We start from the raw sequence: 26,323 nt of genomic DNA, 5'->3' as shown, positions 1-26,323 counted from the left end.
TTGTTTGCCGAGTAACCAAGAACTAGGTATGACGTACGTTTGATAAGAAGTGTTTCAAAAATGCAAAAAAAATGAAACCTTATACGATGTTCGCGGTACTTTAGATATCTATATCATACCAGGAAGAAAATGAATACAAACACATAATATATTTATTCTTATTTATATACATATATTTTTACATATCTGAGGAATATGCAGTTTTTCTGTTCACCCATTGACCAATTGAACAAAATATAAGGTTATTCCCCTTCTCGGCTTTTCAAACAACCGTAGAAGCTTTTTCGTTTGTATTAATCAAGCTGGGAAAAACAAGTCTTCCAAAAGCTCTACTTTTCAATGGAGTTAGTGTTTGACGTCAGGGCCTTAACGGTACCCTAGTCAATACTGCTAGTTCTTCGTAATTAAAAAAAGCGCTTAAATATACAGAGAGCGTTCTCTCACAATTTCCGGGTTCACCAGAATTACGTTTTTGGTGGACACATAATATTTCGGTCAGGCGGTACTCTTGAAGGAGCTACAACAGCTGTAGGCATCGATGCAATCCTTTGATTATTTGCAATGCATTTATCACCGAATCTCCCCTGAGCCTCCATGGAATCGTTCTCACCGAGGAAGCCATATGATGAACATGGATCTGCGTAGAAATTGCACAACTGACTCCCAGTAAAGTACGCTTCGTACGGAGATGGCATAGCAGGACGCTGGGAAACGTCGCCAGCGTCAGTGTTCCCACTTGAACTTATTCCCTGATTTGGGTGTGGTACCATGGTAGGCGAACCCATAATACCTGCCTTCACGGGACCTTGGATGCCCTGGATTTGACCACCGTTCGACCCAATATTTGTCCACAAAGGATAGGATGAACCATCAGTTGGGTAGTGCGGGGCTAATCTATGATCCTGTGCTGTCTGCGATGAAGGCACCGTAGAAGTTTGTGATCTTGGTTTGGAAGGTGGCATAGCAGCTCCTATACCCATGTGGAACGAAGTCAAGAAGTTACTTGCCATTTTCTGCAAATTTCAAAAGGTAGTGCAAAAATACATAAATCATCTAAACATAATTCAATTCACAGCTTAGCTATAGCTTTAGAATAGTGTAATCTATAAGAGAGTAAGAGATGTACGATCATAAATGAACAATGGAATTGGCAATCCACTAATACATTTTAGTGTTAAAGAAATCAGGTGCACAAAAAATGTGACGAACCGGTACTAACCGAAGGATCTGTGCATTTAAGAGGTTGGAACATGTCATGAGTAGCTAGGTTTCCTGTGGGAGCCGACACTCGCGTGGGAACTTCGTGTGCGCTATGCGAAAGTAGCGACATCCGAGGTGCTTTTTCAATGCCGACAACAGCGCCCATCTCATTCAATGCCACTAAAGCTGCTGCCGCCTTGGCCAGCTTTTTGTTAGGAGATCGCTCCATTGACTGATAAGGCTTGCCGTTAACCAATACCCTGCAATGTGAAATACGATATGGTCAATACTGCTGAATTTACCAGGTACAAAGTCACTCACATAGAGTTAGTATGAATTTGTAGTAAAATCTGTGGCGAATTTACTGGCGTGTCAGTGGCCTAGAAGAGCTTTAGCGAACGAATGTAAAATGATTCACTTAGCGTGATTTAATGGCTAAATCTTGAGACATAATTTATTATAAATTATCAACGGAACGTACTTGTACAGAAACGTTTTCTTGTGATCGGGTCCGAAGGCCGGCATTTCAATGAATTCAGGTGCAGGAAGTTTCTGGGCTGTACAGAGTTCAATCAATGCCGATACCGGATGCTTTCCACCCAACGAAGTCGCTAGGACTTCCTGCAACTGCGCGTTCGCACGAGCAGACCTGATCGAACACAAAGCAATTTCAAAATTTATTTACTCGAAATGAGAAATATAGTACAATTGCAATAGACATAATTTTCTTGCGAATCTACCAAGTAAGGTGCTTACTAAACTTCTATTGTACTTACCGGTTAGGAATGGTGACATTAACACAAAAATCTTTAGCTATTGCTTCCTCCTGGGCCACCAGGCCTTTGCGATCCATTTTGATAGCTGGTAGAAGGGGTTCTAACGCACCCTCACGGTTTTTGCCTGATACCGTTGAGAAATAATTAGCGTTATATATGTAACGTCTTTTATTAAAGGATTAGTTCCCGACACTAGTAATTGCTCCGGTGGCCAAGTCCCCGAAACGAAATACCTTAGTGAATTGAATTACTGAATAACGTCATAATTTGAAAATTTCTATCATTGGTAGTTATCACTAATATAGCAACCTAGAGAATATAAGTATAAGACTTTTATGAATAAGTAGAATCCTTAAATCAGCAATCCATAACAACATGTACAAACGCGGGCACTTGCTAAAATCACAGATATGTAGCCTGTATAAGTGTAAATTCCCTAAGTCAAAAGGTAAACTACAGAAAAAAGCAAACTGTAATAATTTATAAGGCAACTACGCTTATCTTCTGGGCAACGTGCATTGGCGGAACCAGTACAAAATAAGTCATAATAAACACGCGCATACTATTCATGCTTCTTTCATAGCAAGCAACTAACCTAACGCTGTTCCCGGTTTCCAACCCATTTTTTGAAGCAATGCCATTCCAATGCCGCCTTCAACAGCTCGAGCTTTTTGGAGTTGGTCCTTTTTGACCCAGGCTTGTGGGCCTTCCTGGAGTTCTGCTGGCGAAAGGAATTTTACACTTGTATCAACCGCGTCTGAAAAAACAGCGGAAATAAATGAAGCGTTTTTTTCCAAATGCCACGCATAGTTATAGCAATCTGTAAATTATAAAACCGTGTAGTTATCTAGTTATGTCATATAAAGTAGCTAAACAAATATTTCGGGAAACTTAGAACGTAACGGCTTATAGATGGATTAAAAACAAAATAATTTTAAAAATATATACTATTAAATTTCCTCAAGGTACGTTTTTACTGCACAAGTTTTTTGCAAGCCATTCCCGAAATTCAACCATTTAGCAAACTGTTTATAGAATTAACTGAATATTGATTGAAAATTACAGAGCAATATACTTTTTCATTTCTCATTGGTGGCTTTAATCAAGGAGCTTCGCGAAACCTCACTTACTTGTAAGCTGGCCAGGCTGTTGTTTACTGCGGCTCCATTCACGTATTACTTTTTCAGTTACCTCATGGAGTTTTTTTGCATCCAAATCTGCAGGGTCCCGTTGCAGCCTCTGAAGAGCTTCTACTCTTTTTGTCATTACCTGTAAACCATTTGTAGGTTATTTATAAGGGCTGAGTTATCTTTGTACGCTGTATTATAGCGAATACATTAACTAAAGCGTGAGAAGAATTCATAACACTCGTCCATGTAACTTTGCTTTGTAAAAAAGTTAATAAATTTTGAAGGGGGTACATTTTGTTTTATTCATAAGTCCTTTAACGCACCTGCGGGATGGTCATATTTTTTAGTGCTATTTCGAGGTCCTTGTCGCGACATGGTGAGGGGGCAACGCTAAGTATTGGCTTCGAGGAGTTTTCACTAGCGTCCAAGGAAATTCCGCTGGTCAGTGGGGCCATAGCTGTACCAATATCCTTCTAAAATAAACACACGCCAAAAGAAAACCGATTACTAGCCTGCGACTGGCGACTTATACTGAATATCCGGTATATAGTAGATTTTCATGAATCTCTCCGTACACATTCTTGGCGAAACCGCGTGCAGGTGTTCCTATGGGATAGACTACTGAAATCGACTTACAAAACTAGCAGGCAACATTACCAGGATATATTTCGCAATGTGGACGTTTCAATTGTAGGTTGTATCTCATAAATACTGACTCTACGTCATTATAAGCAAATATTTAAGGCCCTTTTTTAAGTCTCTGAGCCCATCAACTCCATAGTCCTGATTTTTGTGCCTCTTTGTGATCTGGTTGAAACGAGTAGAATTTCCGAAAAGTGTTCCGCAAGTTTTTGAAACATTTCACTACATATTTCTGGTACCTAATTTTGGATTTAAGTAAATACTAATGAGAAAAACAAATTTTCTAGCAATCAATTCACATATCTCGTGAGAGAAGGTATGTAGGACAAAGTTCACATGAAGAAATGGTTTGCACCTAGAGAGTCAAAGAGTCTAATAAAACGTAAGAACTAGCTTTTTACCATAAAAAAAAAAACGCGGAATCAAAAATAATGTTTTCGTAATTTTAATGGAAGGTCGATGTCGAAGGATTTCTGCCATTCTCACCATTGGGCGGGTTAGGGGCTCTTTTTTACCGTCCCATTTGTAAAGAAACTCATTATTAAACTAAACCTCTCAGATAATTCATCCGTCATCGAGATCGTCAGAGAATGTTATTATGTTCATGTCTACGCCTAGCAATAACTTAACTTTTTAATAAGAATCCACACGCTTATAGTTCATAATATAAAAGAAATTAAATCCACCAATCTACAGAAAAAGAGACATCTCGAGTTTTTTGCACAGTGAAGGCTGTGTACAACATATTCGTGGAGAAATATCGCCTTCAAAACAATTTTTAATTAATTCTACGGAGCCCTGCAATAAAAACGTGCTATGACCTTTATTTATGTCGTTCCTTCCCCACCCTTTGTGATGCATATGAATTCGATCAGAAGACGTAGTTGGTGTTAAATGATATTGCGTACTTCTCCATAATGAGAAGTGCAGCCATCGCAGTCTTTTGTGCTTCACAAGAAGTGGTAGCATTTAGTTCTTTGATAAAGTTTTTCAAAAATAGTAACAACCTTCAACTAGGTAGTACATATGTGTGTTGGATGTGTCTCTCAGAAGTCTGAAGAAATCTGAATTCGGGCATCACCTGCGTTTTACCCACCTTTATTGTTTTGCCTGTATCCTTAGTATCCACGCTGTCTTTTGTAGCCTCTCTACCTTTCTTTACCGGTTTCCAATCTAATTCCTTTCTGAAATTAAAGTAAAACAGGCTTATCTAACATTAATAAACAGGCAATTACTGAAACGTGTTTACTTGTTTTTCAGCTCACTTGTGACATACGGATGTGCTATCTATACCGTTTGTGTGACACATACGTTTTAACGCAATCAAATAATTACACTTGCATTTCATTTTTGCGATGGGTGCTTCCACTGCTTACAGGAAATTGAGCTGTAAGCGCCGCCGTATCTTTTATCTTTTCCTGCGGAAAAATCGCAAATCAAATAAAGCTTTACTTTTTGTACTTTCCATATTTAGACACGTGCTACAAAAATATTTCAAACTTTTATCTTTTTAACATTGACTGCAAAAGCCGCAGAGACTATGTTTATTTAATTTATTGACAGTACGTGAGGTATAACTTGTAAAACCTAACGAAAATCAAATTTGAGTCCGAAACCTACCCGAGGCAATGCATTTGGCGGTTTCAATAGAAGACATTTAAAAATTAAAACATGTTTCTGAATACATAATTTATAATTTTTCTGACAGCAATTGTCCGCTTAAAAAGTTATTGAGCAGGCATATAACAATGACAAATACTGCACTCCAAGTACATGGATTGGTTTACTTACAATCACTAACAATATCTGTAGTAAAACATAGCTCCACCAAGTTAAAGTTAAAAATCAATACCTGAAAAGATTTTGCTGGTAGTTGTACTGCATTTGGAATATTCATTCTAATCGGCCTTTCCTTCACCTGAAATGGATGGCTGACACGAGCTGTAATTGCAGCCTCGCTAGAAAAGGTAACAACAAGCACTCATTTTAGTCACATAAAATTAGATCGATGCTGAAAAAAAATCCGCGCTGATTCCATTCCAAAGTGACCATTCAGGTTTAAGTCGAAAAGATATCTATGGATACGTATCTATATAACCATTAGTCAAGAAACGTAATAAACCGTATTAAATTTAGTTGATTTTTGGACCTTTCGTCATCGCTATGAATCTGTCGCAAAGCTAATGACTTGAGTCTGTTTTAACATAGGAAAAGATGAAAGTTAATCATTCAACTTACTCATCGTCACCGGTTTCCTGAATTTTTCTGCAAATCTCGGTGAATTTGTCTACACTTTCAGCAGTAGTATTTGCGTCTTCCTTGGTTAGATCTAATCCGAGCTTTTCCACATCCACTCCCTGTAAAAAGCTCGTATTTTCATTTTTTTTTTTCTTCGACATATTCTTTGACCTACATATATGAATTCAGCACATCCCACAGTTGTGACATAAGTAAAGAAGCAAAGTGCAAGATATAAAAAAATAACAAAACAAATCGTACAATAATGTTGAAATAGGATGCAGTAATCCCTAAATAAGTAGCTGAAGGCTGAATTTCTACTTGCAGATGTTTACAATGTTTTACAATTTTAAATGAATATTGGCCTCAAACCTGACAACTTCTTTGTGCACTAAACAAGCAAACAGTAAGTATTAAAATTTCATTTATCGCGGCACTGTATGTAGCACGTTCTGCGCATGAAGTTTCGTCGAAATACACTTTAATGTTACACTGATAAAAAAAAACATCTCTAAATTTATGTATGTCTTAAGCAATCTGCAAAGCTCACCTTAGGTAACGTCCCTGTTTGAATCATTACTTTCACATTTCGTCGAGCAACTTCAAGAAGCTCCTTTTTATCAAAACCTGCTCCGAGGCCAACTTCTTCGTTTTTTCGACCTTCGCCAGCACGACTGCCTCGAGCCGCAGATTCTCGTACACGAAGAGGACTCCGGAAACGACCTAAACTTCGTGATCGATCTGTGAGAAGACATATGATCCAAATTATTCAAATTTTATAGCTTACATCCATATATCACGTTAGCATTATGTGGTGCACGTGACCACAACATTTCAATTTTCCAAACAGCAAACGCATGCGATCTAACATAATGACAACTTGCTTAACTGGGCCCAACTAGTCAAGGGGTATTCTAAAGTATCCACTTTTTAACATACAACGAAGGTAAAACCTCGAGAACACTAGGTTTTCTCATAAAAACCTGTGACGATATAAAAACCCCACGGATCAAACTTCGATCAAAAAAAAGTTATGGTATAACAGTCCAAATACGTATAAATGACATAAAAGACGTGTCCAACTGATACGCTACTACAATGCATTATGTACGTTTTTCAGAATGATCAATACATTTGTTATACAACCAAACATAGAAACTATACGCGATACCACAGAGATTATTTCAAAGCATTAGATTTATGCTACCTCTTTTCTTTTTCTGTTTCGCGTCCTGATGTCTCTTTTCTTGTTTCCGATCTCTGCTTCTGCTCCTACTGCAGCGACCGTCGGAGCTAGGTTCTCTGCTCCGTCGTCTTTCGCCTCGTCCTTTCGAACTTTTTCTGGCTCGATCTCTCGATCTGTTTCGTCGATGCATGGATCTACCGCCGCAATCCTCATCACCACCACCGCTACTGCTACAACTACTGTTCTGATGAGTGTCATTCTTGCGACCTGAACGGCTACGATTATTACGACTCCTGAAATCGTTTATTATTCGATAACAGGCTTTTTTCTCGCATCGGGACCTCAAAGCATTAGGAGTATGAAAAATAAAACGCTTTACTCTGTAACCTCACGTGAAGGATAAGAACGAACAAAGAATTCACAAGTATTAAGACTGGAGAAAATTTTTACAGAACATATAATTTTACGCATTACGAATAATTTCAGCTTATCGCTTTTTTTACTATTAAGTAGATATCAGTTTCCAGCTGCTACCTAAGCTTAATTCAAGGCATATTGTGTTTTTAAAAACATCGCCGAACCACGTGAAAGCCTAGCCATTTTTTTGTATTACAGATCTTCAGCAAAGAATTAGTTCGCTGCATCTTAAGAAGACATATGTTTGGTCACTGATTTCCACCTTACCCTGAATCGCCTACTGCTTAAATTATATCGTGTAAGTGAAACGGACGTCCCAGCTCACCCTTCCAGATAACAACATAAAATGTATACTCTGTTTAAAAAACGTAATAAATGCTCAGCTTGTTTTTAAATCTTGTTTCTCACCCTGATGTTTATTACACATGTACGTGTACAAACAAACCTTTCGGGTTCTCGATCTCCGTCCTTAGATTCTTTAATCCTTGAATCGTTTTCAGTAGCTGTGCGGTTTGCTGTGCAATAGTTCTTGTTGTCTGTGGAGTTTTTTGACGATGAACTTTTTGAATGACTGTGTTGCTTGTCATACGAATGGTTATGGTGTTTGTGTTTTTTTGTCTTCTTTTTCTTTTTGGTCTTTTTGTCCTTTTTACTTCGCTTTCGCTCAGGACTACCTTCAACGTTCTCAGTACGTGCACGTTTTTCCGTTTTCTTGTTGTCATCTTCGACTACGTCGCCACTGTCACTTGTTTTCCCCTCTGATAGAACACTCTGACCGTCATCACCGACTGAAAGACCGACAATTATAGTACAATATTATGTATATTTATTACGATTGTCATTAAACCCGACAACAACACCTTAATGTTACCTAGTATTAGTTGCTCTTTCGTTAAATATTACTATATTTTACTGCTTATATCACATGGATGAACGAATACTGACAGACATTCATCGAGACTGTGTCTTGTTGAGTAACGAGATTTTATTTGTATCACCGATAAGAGCAATAATATAACTAAATAGCTAGATTGCATAAACTGGTCTCAATGACAAAGGTACCGCTGCCAATCCCATACGGAAGATATTAGCTATAACAGAAAAATAATTTCATATTGTATGGCGCATACCATGGCCCTACCACTGTACATTTTGCCTTTGACATAATAAGCGTGTTATTGAATTGATTTGAATAGCCGCAACATTTTGTAGACATATAACCCTATATCTTATCTTTGATGCGGAATTGGCTGGTTTTTAAGCATTAGTAAAATGGCGAAGGCAACCTTTAAATGAGAATTAGCTCTACTGTCGACTTCAGAGGAAAAACAGAAAATTATTACAGTTATTTATGACAACCTTCACCCACTCACCTCCTATGCCTTGCCGAATTTTGTCCTTAAAATAGTCCGCTAAGATGTTGGAAACGTCAAACTGTTCGCCTCCGTTGGAGGCATCAGTGTCTTCACTTGTCATAATACTACTTCCCCTTGACAAGTGTTATCTACAAATTGCACAGGCTAGCAGTATCAATCAAATGCTGAGTGTGGAGCGGCATTACAGGCTGACGACAGGGATGTTTTTCGATAATCCAGTGGTCAGCTAAATAGGTACGGACTGAAATCAGCCACCCGGATAATTAAATATATTTCACTACCCGAGGCTATTGTATAATAATTAGGACAATTAGACGTGTTTATGCACAAAACACACTATACCTGACATCATACGAAAACATGAAGGTTTTACTGTAACAGTACATTTCGACAGCAGAGCACAGAAATGATATATCACGTTAACCATTAACTTGAAGTCTAATACATATAAAAGTACGATAATAAATTCGTCTAGAATATCATTTTTGATTACAAATATTAACAGGGCAGATGTTAATAAGCCGGCACTGATCACCTCTTGTCCAACGCGAAAACATTGTGCCGTAGGAACTTATTGTTACTTTAGCACAACATAAACTTACAATTTATAATGAATATAATTATATATATCGTCCGTAATATTGTGCTTTACATATTAATCTTGGTCTGCTAATTAAGCAAGAACAAATATTAAATTTCGTCCTTGTTCCGAGTTTATAAAAATGAATTTCGCTGCTTGGGGTTCGATTGGGTGTGTTGATAAACAGCGCGCGGTTCTCTTAAAGGATACAATTCCAAAAATTAGCCTCCTTCTTGGGGTGGGCTGATTTTAAGTCTCATGGCGCGAGAGCCAGAGCCGAGTTCTCTTGCTTACTTGCCTCATGTATTCTGAAATCTTGTTAACAGTGTGTATTATAGTGTTATCGGTCTTGTGCTGTGTGAATAGTAGTTCTATAATCGGTAACAATAACCCATGACTTTTTAAGCTTCTTTTAAAGTAAATGTGTTTATTTATTAAAGGTAAAGTTTTCGCTCCAGCTTTAGAAGACATATCTCAAGTTATATATATATATACGCTAAAGCGGTGTTATTCCTCAAAAAATTGATTCTCGCTTGCGGATCTGTTATATAGATATCACCCAAAAATAAATCAAAAGCTGCAAAATTTATAAATCATATATGATATAACCTTGCTTAATTCAATGTTTTTACATCATCAATAATGTTGAAAAGGTGAACTGATTTTTGCAAGCCTTGTGCAATGTAGTCAGTCATTGCCTTTCTCGTAGGTTACCCGATGTATGATGATCGTTAAGAGTATTACTTATGAAAGGCGGACTTTCAATGATGGACGGTTCTACAGGCTTCGATTTCCGATACTTGCCATTAAATTCCAAATTTGGGTGATTCACTCGGCTAACAAGTAATGGCCAATCTCGACGCAGAATCACATGAAACTTTACTTTCAATTTGGCTCTATGTCAGAATTAATACGACTCGAAACATCACTTTTGAAAATTCATCTTTATGCTGCTATAAATTTAGAAATGAAATCTACTGCAGATAATTCGACTTCTACAAGTCAATAGATGGCTTCCCTTTTATCCGGAGTATTTCTCAAGCTGTTAAAACGTACTAGATTTTTGGAGTTAATTAAATAGGCCTACAACGTGGACAAATGATATCATTACAAAAAATGAAAAATAGATACAGATAATAGCATGCTAGTACGGTGACTGATTAGAGAGGTTAATCAGTCATATTTTCTGACAACACGATCTTACCCATCTAATTTATTACCTATAGTTTCCTTTATATATCCTGTTTTTTCTACGTTTGTGAATTTTTAGATCCAAAGGTGGACTGTTAATTGACATTGTATATATTCATCCGAGGAATATAGATTTGTACATAACTTGATTGGCACATGTTACTTCCCCACTAAGTCGAACATTAGTAATACTATTCATGTTTTAGTTAGTGCAAATCAACTAAGTGATTTTCCACATAAAGATTCCTACATATTACATAATGAAAATTTAGTGCGATTAACGTTATGTATATATATATATATATATATCTTTGATATATTATTTTATCTAAATACAAAATAACAACAATCTTATTTTAATTAGGCTAAATAAAAAACGCATTTCGTTGATTTCGACAATCTTATTACGCCTCTAATATTCAGTTGACATTTTATTGGTATTACAAAGTCAATGTCATTGTATACATATATAATTCGGTTAATTAAACAAAGTGTTATTTGACTGAAGCGACTGACTCATGCGACAAACAGGTCGCTTCGCTCTGCTCTACACAAACAGAGAAGGACAGACTAATGATTTGATCGTTATTGTCCCATTATTACAGTTGATTATTATTACCGCTTGCTAATGAGAATGACATTCTGGGCTGATTTCCAGTTCGAGATATTTCGAATAAGCGATTTTTACAATAATGTGGTGGAAAATAGAGATGAAAATGTTGGGTGCATATGTACAATAGCGAAAATATTGTGCTCTTATATACGTTTTGAATTTTTTTCAGTTAGTGTAAGTTGACTGCGTATTCATTGCAATCATCCAACTGGGACGCGTTTATCTGTGGCATGTCGGAATAGCTATACAAAAGAGTATCGTCAAAATGGTCATGACTGTCAAGACTATGTTAGGGTGTCAATAATGATTCTAATGCCATACACATAGACCAGTTACAGCTTATAATGTTTGCATTTCCAGACAGATTAAATATACAGCTGGCTCTGTTGAAACTGCACTAGCTATGGCAATTGTTCCTCGTAAATTATTAAAAACCCTGTCTTGAGCGCTAATTCGCTTCTTACTTAATCGGGTTACGTAGCCACCTTTGTTTTTATCGCGCGGCTGCAATCTTCTTGCTATCATGCAAAAGGAAGGTAAATTTATTTAACTCTATTCATAATTAATTACGCTCTCTATCCACGTCGGTCAAACAATAAAGCTCTTCCGTGTCGAAATCGAAAATACTTATTATATCGAAGGTACAAGTAGATTTACATATATGTCTCGCGAGATTTTTTACGCTCACCAGCCTCTTCTGCAACTCATGTTTGTACCGTCACATAGTCGAATCGTATTAATAAAGCATTGATATATATCGTTTATTATGCATTAATTTGGGGGATTTTCGGTTGTTTACTTGTAGCATATTCAGTTTACTTGTGAATATTTTACTGTGGGTCTGTTCCATTCTACCTTATTGAACGTAGCTGTTTAGCCGGCTTTAATGGAACTTGTACTGTTATTATGATTCTTAACCATGCGTTCTACACGCTCACAGAGCGAATTCACATCACGATCTTTATCAATTTTCACATATTTAACATTGCGCACAATTATTGGCTTGTACCACTCCGGTGCTATTTCTCCCACCCGTGACATGAGGGCGTCAAGATTGTCAAAAGGACCGCTGTCTCGAATTTTGGATGTTAGATCCGTGTAAAGAAGTGTAGCTTTCTTTGACGTTAGAAACACTTGGCGGATGGCCCGCATCAGTCCAGGCAGTGCCTGAAGGATGCGTCGTTCCTTTTCATCTTGTCCACCCATCACCATTTTCTCAGCCATTTTAAGAGCCTCTTTCTTGCGGATTCTTTCGAGAAGACTTTGGCTCACACCGCTAATAGTAACCGTTTTAGGCGTCAATAGCGTATGACTGGAAGGCGCTATCGTTTTTCTTTCAGCTTGCTTTTCGGCTAAAGTTTCAAGCGCTTTTTCGATCCGGGTGGAAAACTTACCCCGTATTTTACCTAGCACCTCTTGAGCGTTGGCAACCTGACTCGCTTCCTGCAATTTCGGCAACTCCTTTTCCGGTATATCGGGTATAGAATCGAGAACAAACTTTGGGTGCCATCTCTTAATTGCTTCAACAGGAACATCCGAACCAGGCATCTCTTTGTCCAGGAACTCCTGGTGATACTTAGCCACTCGCAATAATAGCCTATCTTTGAAGTCATTTTTTCGTTCGAGTACAAATTTAGGGTTTTGTCCTAGTGGAGGATTAATGAATGACAAAATGTGGTGCATCCTCTGTGTAGTGTCAAGGAAACGATGCTGTTCTAGAGATACGAGGTATGCTTCAGGCTTAATGTGCAGGATTTTGCCAAGATGTGACAGACTAAATTCGTGCCGAGTCATACTTCGTACTGCTAATGACAGCTTGTCAAAGCGACAAAGCTCTTTACGATTGTGGTACATCGCTACAACAGTGTCACATGCCCGAAAACCATCAAGCAGTCGCTGATAGTGTACAGGTAGCGGCAGAACACCAGCAGGTGCTGTTAGATAGTCATACTTTTCATAGGCTGGAACGGCGGTAGGTCCAGCTTCACGTACCGGTTTTGTCGCCTGAAATTCTTTTAGAGCTGTTTGGTCTTTCTCGAAATGACGTAGCTTCTCCCTGGCGGCCCTCAAGGTGGCTCGTTTTGCCTCGAGCCTTGATAATGTACTCTGAAAACAATAGTACGTATTCCAGTTATAGTAATAACAGGCTTGTTAATAGGATATTGAAATATGAAGCACACATGGCAATCATTTTAAGTATCTTTGAAGGGAAGAATTTGCGTGTTTAGACAACATCTCATTTGACAAGCTATGTTACTGGCTGCAGTTAATATATGTGACGTTCTTCTCAATCTTTCCGAGTGTCATATCTACCGTGAATGATCGACGAACCAACATGCTGGTTCTTAATTCTACTTGGCGAAACTGCACGAGAAAATAGGATTAAAAAAATGAGACTTTGCCCTCAAAACGTGCTCGATATCAAGCGGATCTACAAAACTGTAAAAATAGATAGTTAAGACTAGAAAGCGTCGCGTTTAACTTCGAACTCAGTTCAACTGATCACTTATGATTGTACGAATAAGCCCATCCAAATTATAACTACTGGATGAGATCTTTCCACCGAGAGTGCAAGTAAAATAGCAGTCATAGAAAAAGCAATGCGCTGTCATCGGAATTTGAACAAAGTTCAATCATTACCTAATATAATATCTTCATGCAAGACAAACTGCCACCAAAATCAAAAACTTCCTTTTTTGTTTGCAATTGACGTCCTACGCTATTGGTGGTTGCCATATGGCTTCCACAAAAATGGGAACTATTTTTATTAAGACTACCGAAAGATTCTTAATAGGGTTTCTATCTAAGGGGCTCAAAATTTCATTAAGTGGCGTAGAAAACGACATTTGATAATCATGGGTTTTTAAGTTCTCTTTTTATGTTTCCTGAAAGGAAAGTATCTATTACCAATCGAATCGTGCAAACAAGCTAGCGCAGTTAGTCTTTTCGAAACCTTCGCCCCTTTTAGACGTCCTAGGTGCTTTAAACAAAATTTGATTCCGCTGGGTTTTTTGTATATAGTGTAGTGGAGTGACTCTCTAATATGCCTATACTTACCGATATCGCTTAATGAACGGACACTATTAAAATATTATTTACGGATTATAAAGAGAATGACAAAAAAATAATATAAACAGCAAAAAAATTTTGAACTGAAAATTCCAACAGTGGAACGACCACCAAAACTAACTCTCTCAGTACATTGAAATATCTGTTTTTATTAAAATATAGTCTTCCAACCACCGTACAAGAAAGAGTCTTTTACTAGACGGGGCACTCTGCGCATCAAGTTCTACTTACGTAAGAGAACCGCTATGGTTTGTGTATGGTACCTATTGTGCCCATAAGAGAAGCACGTATAAGGACACAGACGAAAAACAATTACCTTGCCATTACTGCTGGAGGTTTTTTTTAGTGGAGGAGCGGGCGTTTCTTTACTGGACAATTCTTCGCTTTCTTTCTCAGCTCGTTTCGGAACTTGGCTTTCCGCGGAAACGTCTGCTTTTGGCTCCAAAAGGCTGGCATATCGCTGAAATGACGCATACGTCCACTAGATGAATTGTTTGCCTCGAAGATTATAATGTGAACAAATAGCTAATCAAGTGAGTCTTGTTATTTTACTTTGTAACCGCGTTGAGTTGAAACCAAACAGCGTGCTTTGTTTCTTTCCATCCAATCTATTTAACTTCAACAATTATTACAGAATATAATGGATACAGGGAGTTATGATATAAGGCACTAATAGCTACAAGGCAGTTGCTTGCATTGCCACTATGTTGTTTCATGAGTGTGTTGGAGGAATCTCAAATTGAACCTCAAAAAAAATCGACTCCGACTGGAGTCCCCACCTTTCAGTGGGGACAGCTCCTTAATTTTAAAGGGAAGAGGTAACTTCAACAACCTGTTCGCACGAATTGGCAAGTGTATTAAAGAAATTACACTAACGAGTTAGAAAAAAACATTTACGGCTTCATTGTCGAACGTATCCATACGTAAAAACAGAATAACTTTGTGAGCTTGCTCTTTTTCAGCACTCGTCGGTAGATTTAATCATGCTTATTCAGGAAACTTTTTAAAACAACTTTCGTCTACGGGTCGCTCTATATTTCTAGCTCTCTGCTTAGAGTACCCATTATATTCCTCGACCATAGTAGTGTTATTGAACAGAAAAACAATCATGACGCGAAATTTCATCTAATCCGCTTATTTTCGTAGTTGTCGTTATTATACATCGCACATACTGTCGTTCGGAACGCTTACTACAACTACTTCACCCAACTACTTCTATATGATTCTGTTCTATAACAGGTGCAGCCTCAGATATGTATCCTTATTTTCCTAAAATTATCCAGCTCTCTTCAATTTTCGTATTATCAATATAAGATTCTTGTTGATTCATGTGTTGTTATTTTGGCTACCCCTACTACCGCTCAGTCAGTCTCTGATCGGTAGCCTGGTGCTTAACTACGTAGTTTCACCAGCAGAAACCGCTCCGGCACGAAAGCCAGCCAATAGAAACCCACCGCGTTTCGCATCATATCCTGTAGGCGGCAACATAAAGTTATCCCTTTGCGAAGCAATCTAATACTCATAGAGGCGCCTTGTCGAAACGGCGCCAATTTGCCTAGAGCCAACATTACGAATGACCTGCTTGGTTAGCCTCCGCTGCAGTACTCCATGCTTGAATAGCTCTAAATAGTGTTGCCGAGCTTAGCAAGATATATAAAAAAAAATAATCACGCAATTTAATACAAGTTAAATTTATGTATTAATGCTTTTTTCCAGTTCATAATAAATCTTGCGTCTTATTCATGTTATTAATGAGACCACCATTATTATTATTATTATTTTGATATCAAAATTATTCTATACGTGTTTATCGTTCTCGTAACAGTTAACCTGTTTCCAAAATGCGCTAAGTAAAATTGAGCACCATTTTTAATAGATCACAATTGCTCCATCAGACCTTAACATTAAAACGCATCGTTGTGCATAAGGTCAATCTAGATAGAAAAAACTCAATGACAGGTATTAAGATAATGTTGGGAATGATCGAACCAGGGTTACAATCATCTACCGAAAAAGCTGGATAGCAGATGCACGTCACAAAAAGTACAACAAGGAGCCGCACCGATATAATTATGAGTTGGTGCACTCTTCAAAAAAGTACCTAGCAAATCGCGTTGCTTTTTTTACGTCCTTTAACCGTCCTTTAACAGCACTTCAATTAGACCTAATATTAAAATGAGATTGGATATGAGTCACATACGAAAGCTTATCGTGATCGTCGAGACGTGGCGTTTTTTAATGTAACGTTGCGTGGGGCACAAACAGGACTTGGCGAATAAATAGAAGCACGAACAAAGCGTCAAATCTTTAAACGTTAAGTCTGTCTGTTTGCAAAATAATCACAATGCGTCTCTGAAGTTTATTTTATTTTTCTCGGTAAAGGTTGATCGCAGCGGCCTACTATTCATGTAGACTATAAAATACACGTTACGCGGCAAACAGCACTGGCTTACCTGAAAAGCGGGGGGGCTCTCCTTGAGACTGACTGATGAGCGACAAACTTTTTTGGCTGCTCGGATCCCTTCAAGATCTGTATCAAGCTTTTTGAGTATTTCAAGCGCCTGACTGGCCTGTTTGACTCTTGGTCGGGTGGACTTTTTCGCAGAGAAAAAATCCGTTAGAGTTTGCTGTTGTCCCCTCGTGGCACTCATATTGGCCACGATACAGCACGAATACATTCGCATATAACCGCACACGCATACATTCACAAAGGTTTTCGATAATCAACTGTTGAGCGACCAGTGTTCTGCCCGAGTATACGGTCGTGTGGAAGAAGAGAGCCAGCAACTGGAGAGGACCGGAGAACTAGCGCCATACGGTGGAGTCATGCACGCAGACGCAAGGCGGGCAAGCGACTATAAGCACAGTTGGCCATTTCAGTGCACTTTTTGGCGCCAAACCAGGGGGCGCGACCAGCGACTTCAACATAATTTAAATTTGCTGTGGCGCGAATTCACCCAAATCAGATGCTAGACTAAAAGTAATTAGAAATTAGGACTGGCGACACTGAAAAACAGCGCATAGTAGGTGGCTATCTCTTATAGCACTGAAATAGACTTCCAGAGCTCCTCAAGCTTCTATAGTTTAAAAAACGAATTCAAAACGAAAATGTTTTGAAGGGCTAAAGCTGCGAGTCCGCGTCAGTCAGCGCTATTGTTGTACGCTAAGAACGGATTTTAGGCAAGCATGGACACTGGCATAGGGGTATTTCTCGTAATCTTCTAAGTGATCCCGTGTACATGCTTTCCAATTTTCCTATTTTTCTAGTCGTGCTCTTTGTTTCAATTGACTGTGACGCATGCGGCAAGTAGAAATAATATATAGTTCAAAAAATAGAAATCGCATTAACGAGCCGTTAGTGGTGAGTCATGGGGTAGTCTGGTCTGCTTTTAATTGGCTGCTAGCAGCCAGTGTTCCCGTTCGAACCCCCCAGCAGCCAGCTTTGTCATGCAACTGACTCATGTTTATGTATTCTTCCGTTGTGTGCCTGTAGAATTAAATTCTTAGTAAGGGGGGTTTGAATACTGCTTTCGCCAGCGACTAATTCGGCACGATTTGATAGAATCTTAATATAATATATCATAACTTGCATTCAGTTCTGCTTATTTGATTGCATTGCCTTGGAAACTGCGGCTTTACTTAATCACTTTCGACCTTGACCATTTTAATGTTCTCAAATTTAAGTCAACGTAGTGCTGAGAATATTTCTTTCAGAAGCCTATATAGGAACCATTACATTTTAACAATTGAATTCGTCTATACAGTTAAATTCCATCCACCACGTCTGTTAGCAAAGGCATTTTATAAGTTTCTGTATATAAAAGACGCTTATCACATTGACTCCAAAATACTACCTTGAACGTAGGGATTACTTGAGGGCCTGCTATATTGAGCAATCTATAATCTTTTTTACATAATGGTACATATTTGTTGAGTGAGACTTTAATACTTACTGCGTAATATACTAGATTAGTCAGTACCAAACACGTAATCTCGTATTTCAAGCTGATTTTATTTTATTATGATACATTTTACGAGACTTTTTTTCTTTTTAAGATGCACTGTGCTCTTTGAAGTCTGAGACCGTTCACTTGGATAGCGTCACCTTTAGCAGCTAGACTGCAATGAGTTCGGAAAGCAGTTTAGAAACAAATCAGTCTAACGGCAAAAACAGCTCGCCATATAAACCCTTGTGTTCAGTACCGAATCTACTAGTAGAAGCTTATAACCCGTTAGTTTAAACATCTCAGGAGAGACATTTAGAACTCAAAGGTAGGTCTTATGGAGGGGTCTTTGCGAAGATGAGTGTCGAATTTTTAGGAAAAGTGTACGTTATTTGATACGTTCCAGCGTCCAGAAATGTGATGGTAGGCAAATCATCGAAACTTTAAGGATGTTACTACTCAGGTTTAGTGTGTGTAAAAAAACATGTTTATCCTTCTGGGTGAAGTCAATTAGGTTAAAAATGGGCGAATGGGTTACGCACGAAGATGAAAGATAAAGCCATGGAGACCCTTGCTTCTCTTTACTTTCACGTTATAACTGTAAGCCATTCTTAGACCAAATTGTGATTGTGATGAGAAGTGGATCCTCTACGATAACTGCAGACGATAATAAAATAAATAAATGCAGGTGAACGAACGGCTTGTCAATCCAAACTAAACGTATGGGTGCAATAACTTATGGTATCTCTTCAACGGTCACAAGTTTACAAGTCACCACAACTTCATACGCCTTGATCCGTCAGCTACGGCCGAAATATTCTTTTAACAACTAAAAAAGACGACGATTAACCAGCCGTGCTTAGTGAGAAAGACTGAACCACCTACTCTATGGTCACAGTCGACCTTACACGGCAGGCATCACGCTACTGTAACAAAGATGCACGACCTATTATTGGAGACGTTCTGTGTTTCGCCATACTCGCCGGATGCTGATCCAACAAACTATTCTAGAATCCGTACAACTTTGTCATAGGAACATTGTTTAAATCTCAACATGAAACTTCATAGACTCTCGTACCCCACACTTCTATAGCAGCAAAATAAGTCCTTTGAATATGAAAATGGCGGAAAGTCATGGATAGTAATGGTACCTACTTCGACTGAAAACGAAATAACTGTTCTTGTGCAAGATGCTAAGAGTTTAGGATCTCGTACTTCATGCTAAACCTCCTCATATTTTAACGAGACACTTGCAATAGGTCATACGACCTATAGCGCGATCATTCGAAACTGCAGAAAGATTTCTATGAGATTTCGGAAGGAAAACAGGATAGATCGTTGCTTAAGAACGGTGATAAAAATACGGAGAACTAGAAAAACATGTTTCCAATAGCTAACAATAGCTAGGTGAGGTGATAGACATGGGTTCGATGGCAATTAATAAAGTTTGAATTAACAGTTTCTTTAAGCTTATTTCTTTTTTATATTTAGTAATTGTTGCATTATATACTCTTTTTAGAGAAGTATATATCCTATGACAGGTTCAGTTAACTATTGAGATATCGACTATTTATATTAGAAAATAACGCACATTTCGCTTAAATGCGATCACCATCGTAATCTCTATATGGCTTTTGGTAGTGTGGGCCTGGATGAGAGTGTTCCAAATCATCCGTCTTCGTTCTAATACAAATGCTTTATATTTCAAATTAATTAGCTTTAATGTCAGTTTACTACATTTCGAGCTCAGCATTGAAATCTGACTTTATTGAAAATGTTCAAATATGTACATTTTTATTTATTTACTTTTTTTTTTTTTAGTTCCAAAACTACGGACAAGTTTTGAGCGCTAGTCATCATTGTAATAAAGAGTAGTTCCGCCTAAATAACCTAAGTGAATAACGTTATCCTGTAGCACAGCCGCTTAAGTAGACGAGGGTCATTTTTCTATATGGCTGAAACCTCCAATTTTTTATCAGTGTAAATTAGAAATAAAAATATATATTTTTATTTCTAATTACACATTTTTATTTCTAATTTATTGTTACAGAACGCAGCCTGTACACACAGCCCGTTCTAAGGGACCGATCAGCTTCGAGGCAGTGTGATCAGTACCTGTCGCTTCCTCTTCTATCGTTCCTTTTATCAGGATATAAATACATTGTTTATAAAGGTATATGCTAGGGGCATTCGCTACTCATATTGAAAAAGTCCGCGGAACTATCAGAAAAGTGATCGGCCAGTTGTCGGGCGAGTAGATGCTCCAATGTCTCCCAGAGCTATTTTGGACGCTGTTTCTGCTGTAGCCACTAGTGTGGAATCTAGCTGTTACTAGTTACGCGGCTACCCGCTGTTCGTTCCAAGCGGCTGCAACGTCTGCCAACTAGACGGGCCGCCTAAGAACTTAGACGGCTGGCTTGTGCCTGCGTGTCTGAACCAGCCTACCCTAAGACATATAGAACATAATATTTTCGCGTAACTGTTTTGCTGTTTCTTAGCTTGTCTACGAAATAGTTACCCATGAACGTACAACCAATGGAAAAATAGTTCTTCCTGAGAACAGATATAGCCAGGAAGTGTTGGCTCACATTTATTGTGTACAGTTAGCGGTTGATTAGTTGAGATGATCATCAGGAAAAATCGTTTTCTATCCATAAAATCAAACGATACTTTTTACAAGTATTTGGTTGTCTCGCAATAAATTCGATATACTTCAACGCAGTTTTAGACCCAAAAAGACGTTTCGATAAGGCCTATCAAGATAGAGGCGACCCGATTACTTCTCTGGCAGGGAACCGCTTGAGAGCACCTAGAATTGATACACGGGCATAGTTTCAACTTCGGCGACGGCTGATAATGGTGAGACCTGTTTAACGATTGATTATTTTACACCCAGCCACGAGTTAACGATACGAATGGCTTTTTATTCTCATATTTTGATTTCAGCGTACACATCAATACAAATCTATAACTTCCTTTTGACCTACTAGGAATGAGTAACTTACGAAGTATAGTCACCATTACTAAATACTCTTAAAAAAGTAACTTTATCTTTTTCAGACCTCCGTCGTCAAAAACTGTTCTAATATTGTTCATTTTAGACCAAATTTACATGTTCGGCCCGTACGATTACAAAAGAAGTAAGTTACAATAAGAAAACATGATTGGACTGGATCAAGTTCCGCTTTAAACTTTAATTTTTTATTCGTGTTTGTCACCTGAGCACGTGCAAGTTCAAGGTTAAGACCAGTTATAGACTGTAGTCACAGCTTATATTAGGGCGCAACCTTGCTCTTCTACTTATTGAAATGGTTAACGCTCTCCCATAAGATTCTCGGGAAATCCCAGCGGAATTACCACTTATCACTTAGATAACTATATGCCCGCGTGCTTTCATGTTGACAGTTTTTTATTGTTCCTCTAGCCTTCGGCAGTTATCGGGTCTGCAATATGTGAAATTTGCAAGACTTGATTGCCCAAGTTATTTCTTATGTGTTGTGTTTAAGAATCGACTGAATAGTCATTGTATAAGCTACCGCAGTACTTCACAAACGAAAATAAACAAGTATGTATATTGATTAAATCGTCATTGAGGCATTAAAACAAGTTACTAGAAGCTATTGCTAGCAGTTGAAAACTTAGTAGTATTTTTCTTGTCCTGACGTGAGAAAGGCGACCTTAACTAAAAGGTTTTCGGCCGAGAAGGTCGTACAGTTTGATCATTAAACGACGGTTACGAGGGCGATGAGCTATACACGCCTACCTTGTGGCCACGCATCCTCTGCCACGTATTCCTCCGGCTGGTAGATGCTTTTGACTTGACATGTATATGATATGGTTTTCTGCGGGACCGCTACTAAATATAATAGAATTTATGTGCTCATAATTAGAGATGTGTATATTGATATAAGAGTTAACGTGTGGACCTTTCGGAGAGCGAATTACAGATTTGATCGCTTCCCACGATATCAGATCATCTATTCTGGCATCGAAAAAAATTCCGAGCTAATTTATTTAATGTATGCAGTCGTTTGAACCGCCGGAAAGCTAATTTTCAGCGTATTACAGTTATTGTTATAGTATAATGCGACTCAACGTACTATTTCGGACTTTTCTCACCTAGGGCATACGCGAAAAATATAGATAATCTTTAATGTGTACATAATTCATTAAACGCGAGCCATTCCGACAACTGGATGAATGCTTTTCAAGAGTGTGGGTTTCTTTCGTGAGCTGATAATTTAATTAAAAGGCGAAAATAAGATAAGTACAGTAGACTATCGAGACTGCAACAATTATCCAATGAGACAGCGAACGACGTCTGGCCTAGATAAGATTTCAGGCTGGGGCCGCGTGCACGAGGCGAACTTTAAAGAATGGGCTCGGGGTTATGACAATTCTGCTATTGACCTCAGCTATTTGTTCAGGTGTCTAATATAGGGAGCGCATCTACGGATCAGTTGTAATGTTACCATCATATACGAGTATTATAAATGGAGAATATATGATTCCTGTACTCAAATACCTACAACGGGGCAAGATAATTAATACAACAAGGTCACAGAAAAATTTCGACTGAGCTCCTGTAAAAGTATCGGTTCAGAATCAAACGATTGCTCTAGGTATAATTGGGTATAATATAGGTGACATGTTAGAACAGATTTATTAAGTTTGTTCAACGCTATAGCAGGACTGACGACGCAACTAATGGGAGAATGGGATTCATGAAACATGTTAAAATCCATGTAATACCTATAACATTCGTTCATGTGAAGATTTTGATTGAAAATCTAAGCCCAAATCTCTAATCTTGATCTTTTAAATGAATAGATGGTACATCGCGAACCTGTCATCATGTCCCGAAATCGCACCGCATGAGAAAGTATCTAACTGATTTACGTCTTCAACAGAAGAGTGTCTGGCCTATTTCAGGCCTTTATATACGAGTGATTCGGTAGGATGCGCTTAGAAACAAGGTTCAGACAGGGGGGCTGGCTAAAGCATTGTATCGTCGTCTATGAGGTGCGATTTTAAGGACGACACGTAGGTAGCGGTTGGACGGTTGTTGCATGCGTTACTCGAACGACCGAGTGCTTCGCTTTATTATTACACTACATAGTTACACAATGAACACATGACAATTTTTTGACTACCGTTCGATATCACCAACAGTAATAAATAGATATGGTAAAGGGGTGACGATACGTATCTTACCGTAGTGACCAATCAATAAGACTAGGGAGAACTGTGGTACTAAATTGATTCCTTAGCTTCAATTTGTACCACAAACTAAATATGTACCACATACTAACGGGTCTCAAATGGTATTAATGGTTGGGCTAAACTTGGACACCTTTTCAATTTTGCGAAATGTTTTAATGTAGCAATTGTTTGTTACATGTATATGTTCACACCGTGTGACAGTGAGACGACAACCAAACGTTGCAATACCATACCAAGAATTAATGTTTCCTACGTTAGACTTTATGACAATACCTAACACCCGTTTACGTTTCGTCGCATACAAAGTGACAGATATAATTACGTTTTTTTCACATTCTCATCAATTAAACATTTATTAGTAAATCATTTTTAGCCTATTCTCGCTTTATCTGATAGCTGAACATAAATATCGTTGTTCTCATAATTGCTAGTATTTATATGTACAAAGTTGTTGAATTATCATTACACATGCGTTTATGTATATACATTAATTGTTACACGATTATTTCCAGTAATAATTTCAATGCAAGGCAATCCAATGATAATAATGCTTTGGTGTTCCCCTTCAAAGAGTTCCCTTTCAACTCCTGTTCCACCTCTGATTTACATCGTCTCTTGTGCCATGAACTTCAATTGTTCCTACAATACACGTATAGAATGAATTTTGCACATTGACAAACACATCTATCTCACATGAAGACTTTTCGATCTCTTACAAATTGTATACGACTAGTTGGCATAAAATCATACTCGGCTCGATACGACATCTGTCTGCAATGCATCTCTATGGAAACGAGAAAAGTCAATAAAACAAACCCGAGCAGAAAAAAAAATGAATATCGGCATTAATGATACATGAGTAACCCCATAGTTAACTCGCCATATAATTGATTTCACTCTGCGGCCATAATGGTACGTGGAATTTATTGCAGCCGTAAAAACAGGACACTTGACAGACGACAAAAAAACTTGCTTGTCAATAAGGTAAAATCTGATAGTGTTTTTTCTCGTGCTAACCTAAAATCGCACATAATCGTATCTCTGATCGATCTTTTACGCGCAAGTATAGCGGAAAACATATTGCGTACTACGGAGCAATAGACAGCATATCTAAAAGTATGCTGCTCGTACCTTGTTTTTACTATCTGGTGCAGTTTGCAAAAAATGATTTCAAGTTAACTACAAAGAGTGAGTCAGTCAACCTTGACAATATCAAAGAACAAATAACCGTATTCGAAAATGCGTCAAAGAATAATTATTATTTTTATATCTAATTATATAAATATTGTTCGCAACTAGAGTGTGTCACTTTGCTTTGCTCTGAGTTATATGCGTCCATTGCATTAAACGTCGTCTTGAGCTTCACGTAAGCTTAGGATCGGGCCATTCTATTGATGTGTGTGTATTTCTGACAAGGCCTTGACAGGGCAGCGCTGACACAATACCCCATTGACCACATGCATCTGTGTGCTCCAGCCATACGGTTCGATGCATGATATAGTGCATTCTGGTGCGTCCTGCAAATGGCAAGACGCACCTTTGGCACACTTTTTACAACTAAATGGTTGTTAGTGTTATCGTCGTTGGCCAAATAATAATAAGCAACACATTTGGAATCGCAAATGTCGTTTGCCTAATCGTTTGGAGTAGAAATATATATTTCGTTTCTATCATTGGCAATCAAATGAAACTTCGCTAGGTATTGTGTTATTCTCTGCCCTATTATACGAAACAATTGGGAACCTGTGTGGGCTTTTAGCTGGGTTCTTTACCCCATTCCCAATCCTGCTGCAACTAATAAAAAGGTATCTGACTTGAGTTTTAAGAGCTAACCTAATTTGCATCTTTTGTTGTAATGGCAGGGAGTATCAGTATCGTAACTGCGACGCTTCACGCCGAAACCGAAATTCGTTCAAGTGTCTGTATAGAAAATATGTCAGTGGCAAGTCATCGTATATATGAAATTGCCGATAAATGATCAATTTATTGAAGGATTTATAGCAATTTACAGAGCAAGCTATGTGGGTCTCTCTATGCCGGAAAAGTAGAAGTTGTTCTTGTACATATCGCAGAGTAAACGTTCAATAGCTGCGTCTCCGATAGTTTTCTTGAAGAACAGATCCTGGATCATTTCCTTAGCGACTCTTCTCAGTGGAACGATTGCCTCGAGAGCTCGTTCCGCTCGGTCGCGCTGTGAAGGATACGCTCCGGCCGTGTAGCCGACAAGGGTTCGTCTAACATCATCTAGGTGGCGCTGTACAGCAGTTACTTCGTGGAGGCGGCGCGTAGGTGATGACAGTGAGGAAGACAGTAATGGGGAGGAGTTTAAAGCTGGAGGCGGAGATGACGATGGTCCTGTCGGTGCATTCGCTGGAGAAGGAAAATGGATTCCCATAAAAACAACAACACACAAATGAAATTGAAATAACATGTTACGTGTGGCCATGGCTTCTCTGAAAAGAGCAACAGAACTCGTAATGAAGGCAAGAGAAGATTCCTTTAAACAGGCCAACCAAAACATAGAGGCTGATTGAGCATGAGTTACTGCACCTTTCATGAAGCCATGTAGATATTGATTTACTAACAAACACGTGATTCTTTTTGTGATTTAAACGCTCAGTACATACATCATGTTAATACATTTTTCGGTGTACCTAAATTGTTACAATAAAAAATGAACATCTAAGCCTTACGGTGGATCGTGCTTCCAATCCTGGTATATTCTAAATGAGTGAACC

General features: G+C 38.3%; 4 protein-coding genes across 7 annotated transcripts in view; all 4 read right to left on the bottom strand.

Moving 5' to 3' along the window:
• Nucleotides 1–134: 134 nt before the first annotated feature.
• LOC147756399 (uncharacterized) lies at nt 135–4,983 on the bottom strand. The gene is made up of 8 exons (XM_086985839.1): nt 4,845–4,983; nt 3,430–3,579; nt 3,107–3,245; nt 2,572–2,733; nt 1,977–2,100; nt 1,682–1,849; nt 1,220–1,460; nt 135–1,013 (listed from the first exon to the last, which is right to left on the bottom strand). The coding sequence occupies exons 2-8, from the start codon at nt 3,559–3,561 to the stop codon at nt 465–467; spliced, it is 1,515 nt and encodes a 504-aa protein (XP_086841965.1). The 5' UTR covers nt 3,562–3,579; nt 4,845–4,983; the 3' UTR covers nt 135–464.
• A 47-nt stretch (nt 4,984–5,030) lies between these two features.
• Nucleotides 5,031–9,731, bottom strand: LOC111247684 (uncharacterized). 4 transcript variants are annotated; one of them, XM_086985840.1, is made up of 9 exons: nt 9,501–9,731; nt 9,308–9,337; nt 8,963–9,206; nt 8,035–8,377; nt 7,194–7,465; nt 6,537–6,727; nt 5,987–6,105; nt 5,601–5,706; nt 5,031–5,166 (listed from the first exon to the last, which is right to left on the bottom strand). In XM_086985840.1, the coding sequence occupies exons 3-9, from the start codon at nt 9,063–9,065 to the stop codon at nt 5,080–5,082; spliced, it is 1,221 nt and encodes a 406-aa protein (XP_086841966.1). In that variant the 5' UTR covers nt 9,066–9,206; nt 9,308–9,337; nt 9,501–9,731; the 3' UTR covers nt 5,031–5,079. The 4 variants fall into 4 exon arrangements, with proteins under 4 accessions (XP_086841966.1, XP_022654667.2, XP_022654666.2 ...); XM_022798932.2 differs by having other exon boundaries at nt 9,568–9,730; XM_022798931.2 differs by lacking the exon at nt 9,308–9,337.
• A 1,386-nt stretch (nt 9,732–11,117) lies between these two features.
• Nucleotides 11,118–17,283, bottom strand: dup (chromatin licensing and DNA replication factor double parked). Its single transcript, XM_022799714.2, has 3 exons — nt 16,872–17,283; nt 14,735–14,878; nt 11,118–13,455 (listed from the first exon to the last, which is right to left on the bottom strand). The coding sequence occupies exons 1-3, from the start codon at nt 17,100–17,102 to the stop codon at nt 12,223–12,225; spliced, it is 1,608 nt and encodes a 535-aa protein (XP_022655449.1). The 5' UTR covers nt 17,103–17,283; the 3' UTR covers nt 11,118–12,222.
• A 5,359-nt stretch (nt 17,284–22,642) lies between these two features.
• tll (nuclear receptor subfamily 2 group E member tailless) overlaps nt 22,643–26,323 on the bottom strand; it is a 28,184-nt gene continuing 24,503 nt past the window's right edge. The window contains exon 9 of the mRNA XM_086982632.1: nt 22,643–25,955. Coding sequence (XP_086838758.1) covers nt 25,603–25,955 — 353 coding nt within the window. The 3' untranslated portion in view covers nt 22,643–25,602. The remainder of the gene's footprint in view (nt 25,956–26,323) is intronic.

Source organism: Varroa destructor, unplaced genomic scaffold (assembly GCF_002443255.2).
Source record: "Varroa destructor unplaced genomic scaffold, Vdes_3.0 BEIS01000003.1, whole genome shotgun sequence".
Lineage (NCBI taxonomy): Eukaryota > Metazoa > Arthropoda > Arachnida > Mesostigmata > Varroidae > Varroa > Varroa destructor.
The sequence above is the reverse complement of the archived record's forward strand: the minus strand, read 5'-3'. Positions and strand labels throughout refer to the sequence as shown.

Coding starts and splice junctions, on each gene's coding strand:
- dup (XM_022799714.2), bottom strand. CDS start 17,102: ATGCGAATGTATTCGTGCTGTATCGTGGCCAATATGAGTGCCACGAGG. Junction 14,879..16,871: donor AGAGCCCCCCCGCTTTTCAG/GTAAGCCAGTGC, acceptor GCGTCATTTCAG/CGATATGCCAGCCTTTTGGA. Junction 13,456..14,734: donor CCTCCAGCAGTAATGGCAAG/GTAATTGTTTTT, acceptor TATTGTTTTCAG/AGTACATTATCAAGGCTCGA.
- LOC111247684 (XM_086985840.1), bottom strand. CDS start 9,065: ATGACAAGTGAAGACACTGATGCCTCCAACGGAGGCGAACAGTTTGAC. Junction 7,466..8,034: donor GGAGATCGAGAACCCGAAAG/GTTTGTTTGTAC, acceptor AAACGATTTCAG/GAGTCGTAATAATCGTAGCC. Junction 6,728..7,193: donor GAAACAGAAAAAGAAAAGAG/GTAGCATAAATC, acceptor GTCTTCTCACAG/ATCGATCACGAAGTTTAGGT.
- LOC147756399 (XM_086985839.1), bottom strand. CDS start 3,561: ATGGCCCCACTGACCAGCGGAATTTCCTTGGACGCTAGTGAAAACTCC. Junction 3,246..3,429: donor AAAATATGACCATCCCGCAG/GTGCGTTAAAGG, acceptor AATGGTTTACAG/GTAATGACAAAAAGAGTAGA. Junction 1,014..1,219: donor TTAAATGCACAGATCCTTCG/GTTAGTACCGGT, acceptor TGAAATTTGCAG/AAAATGGCAAGTAACTTCTT.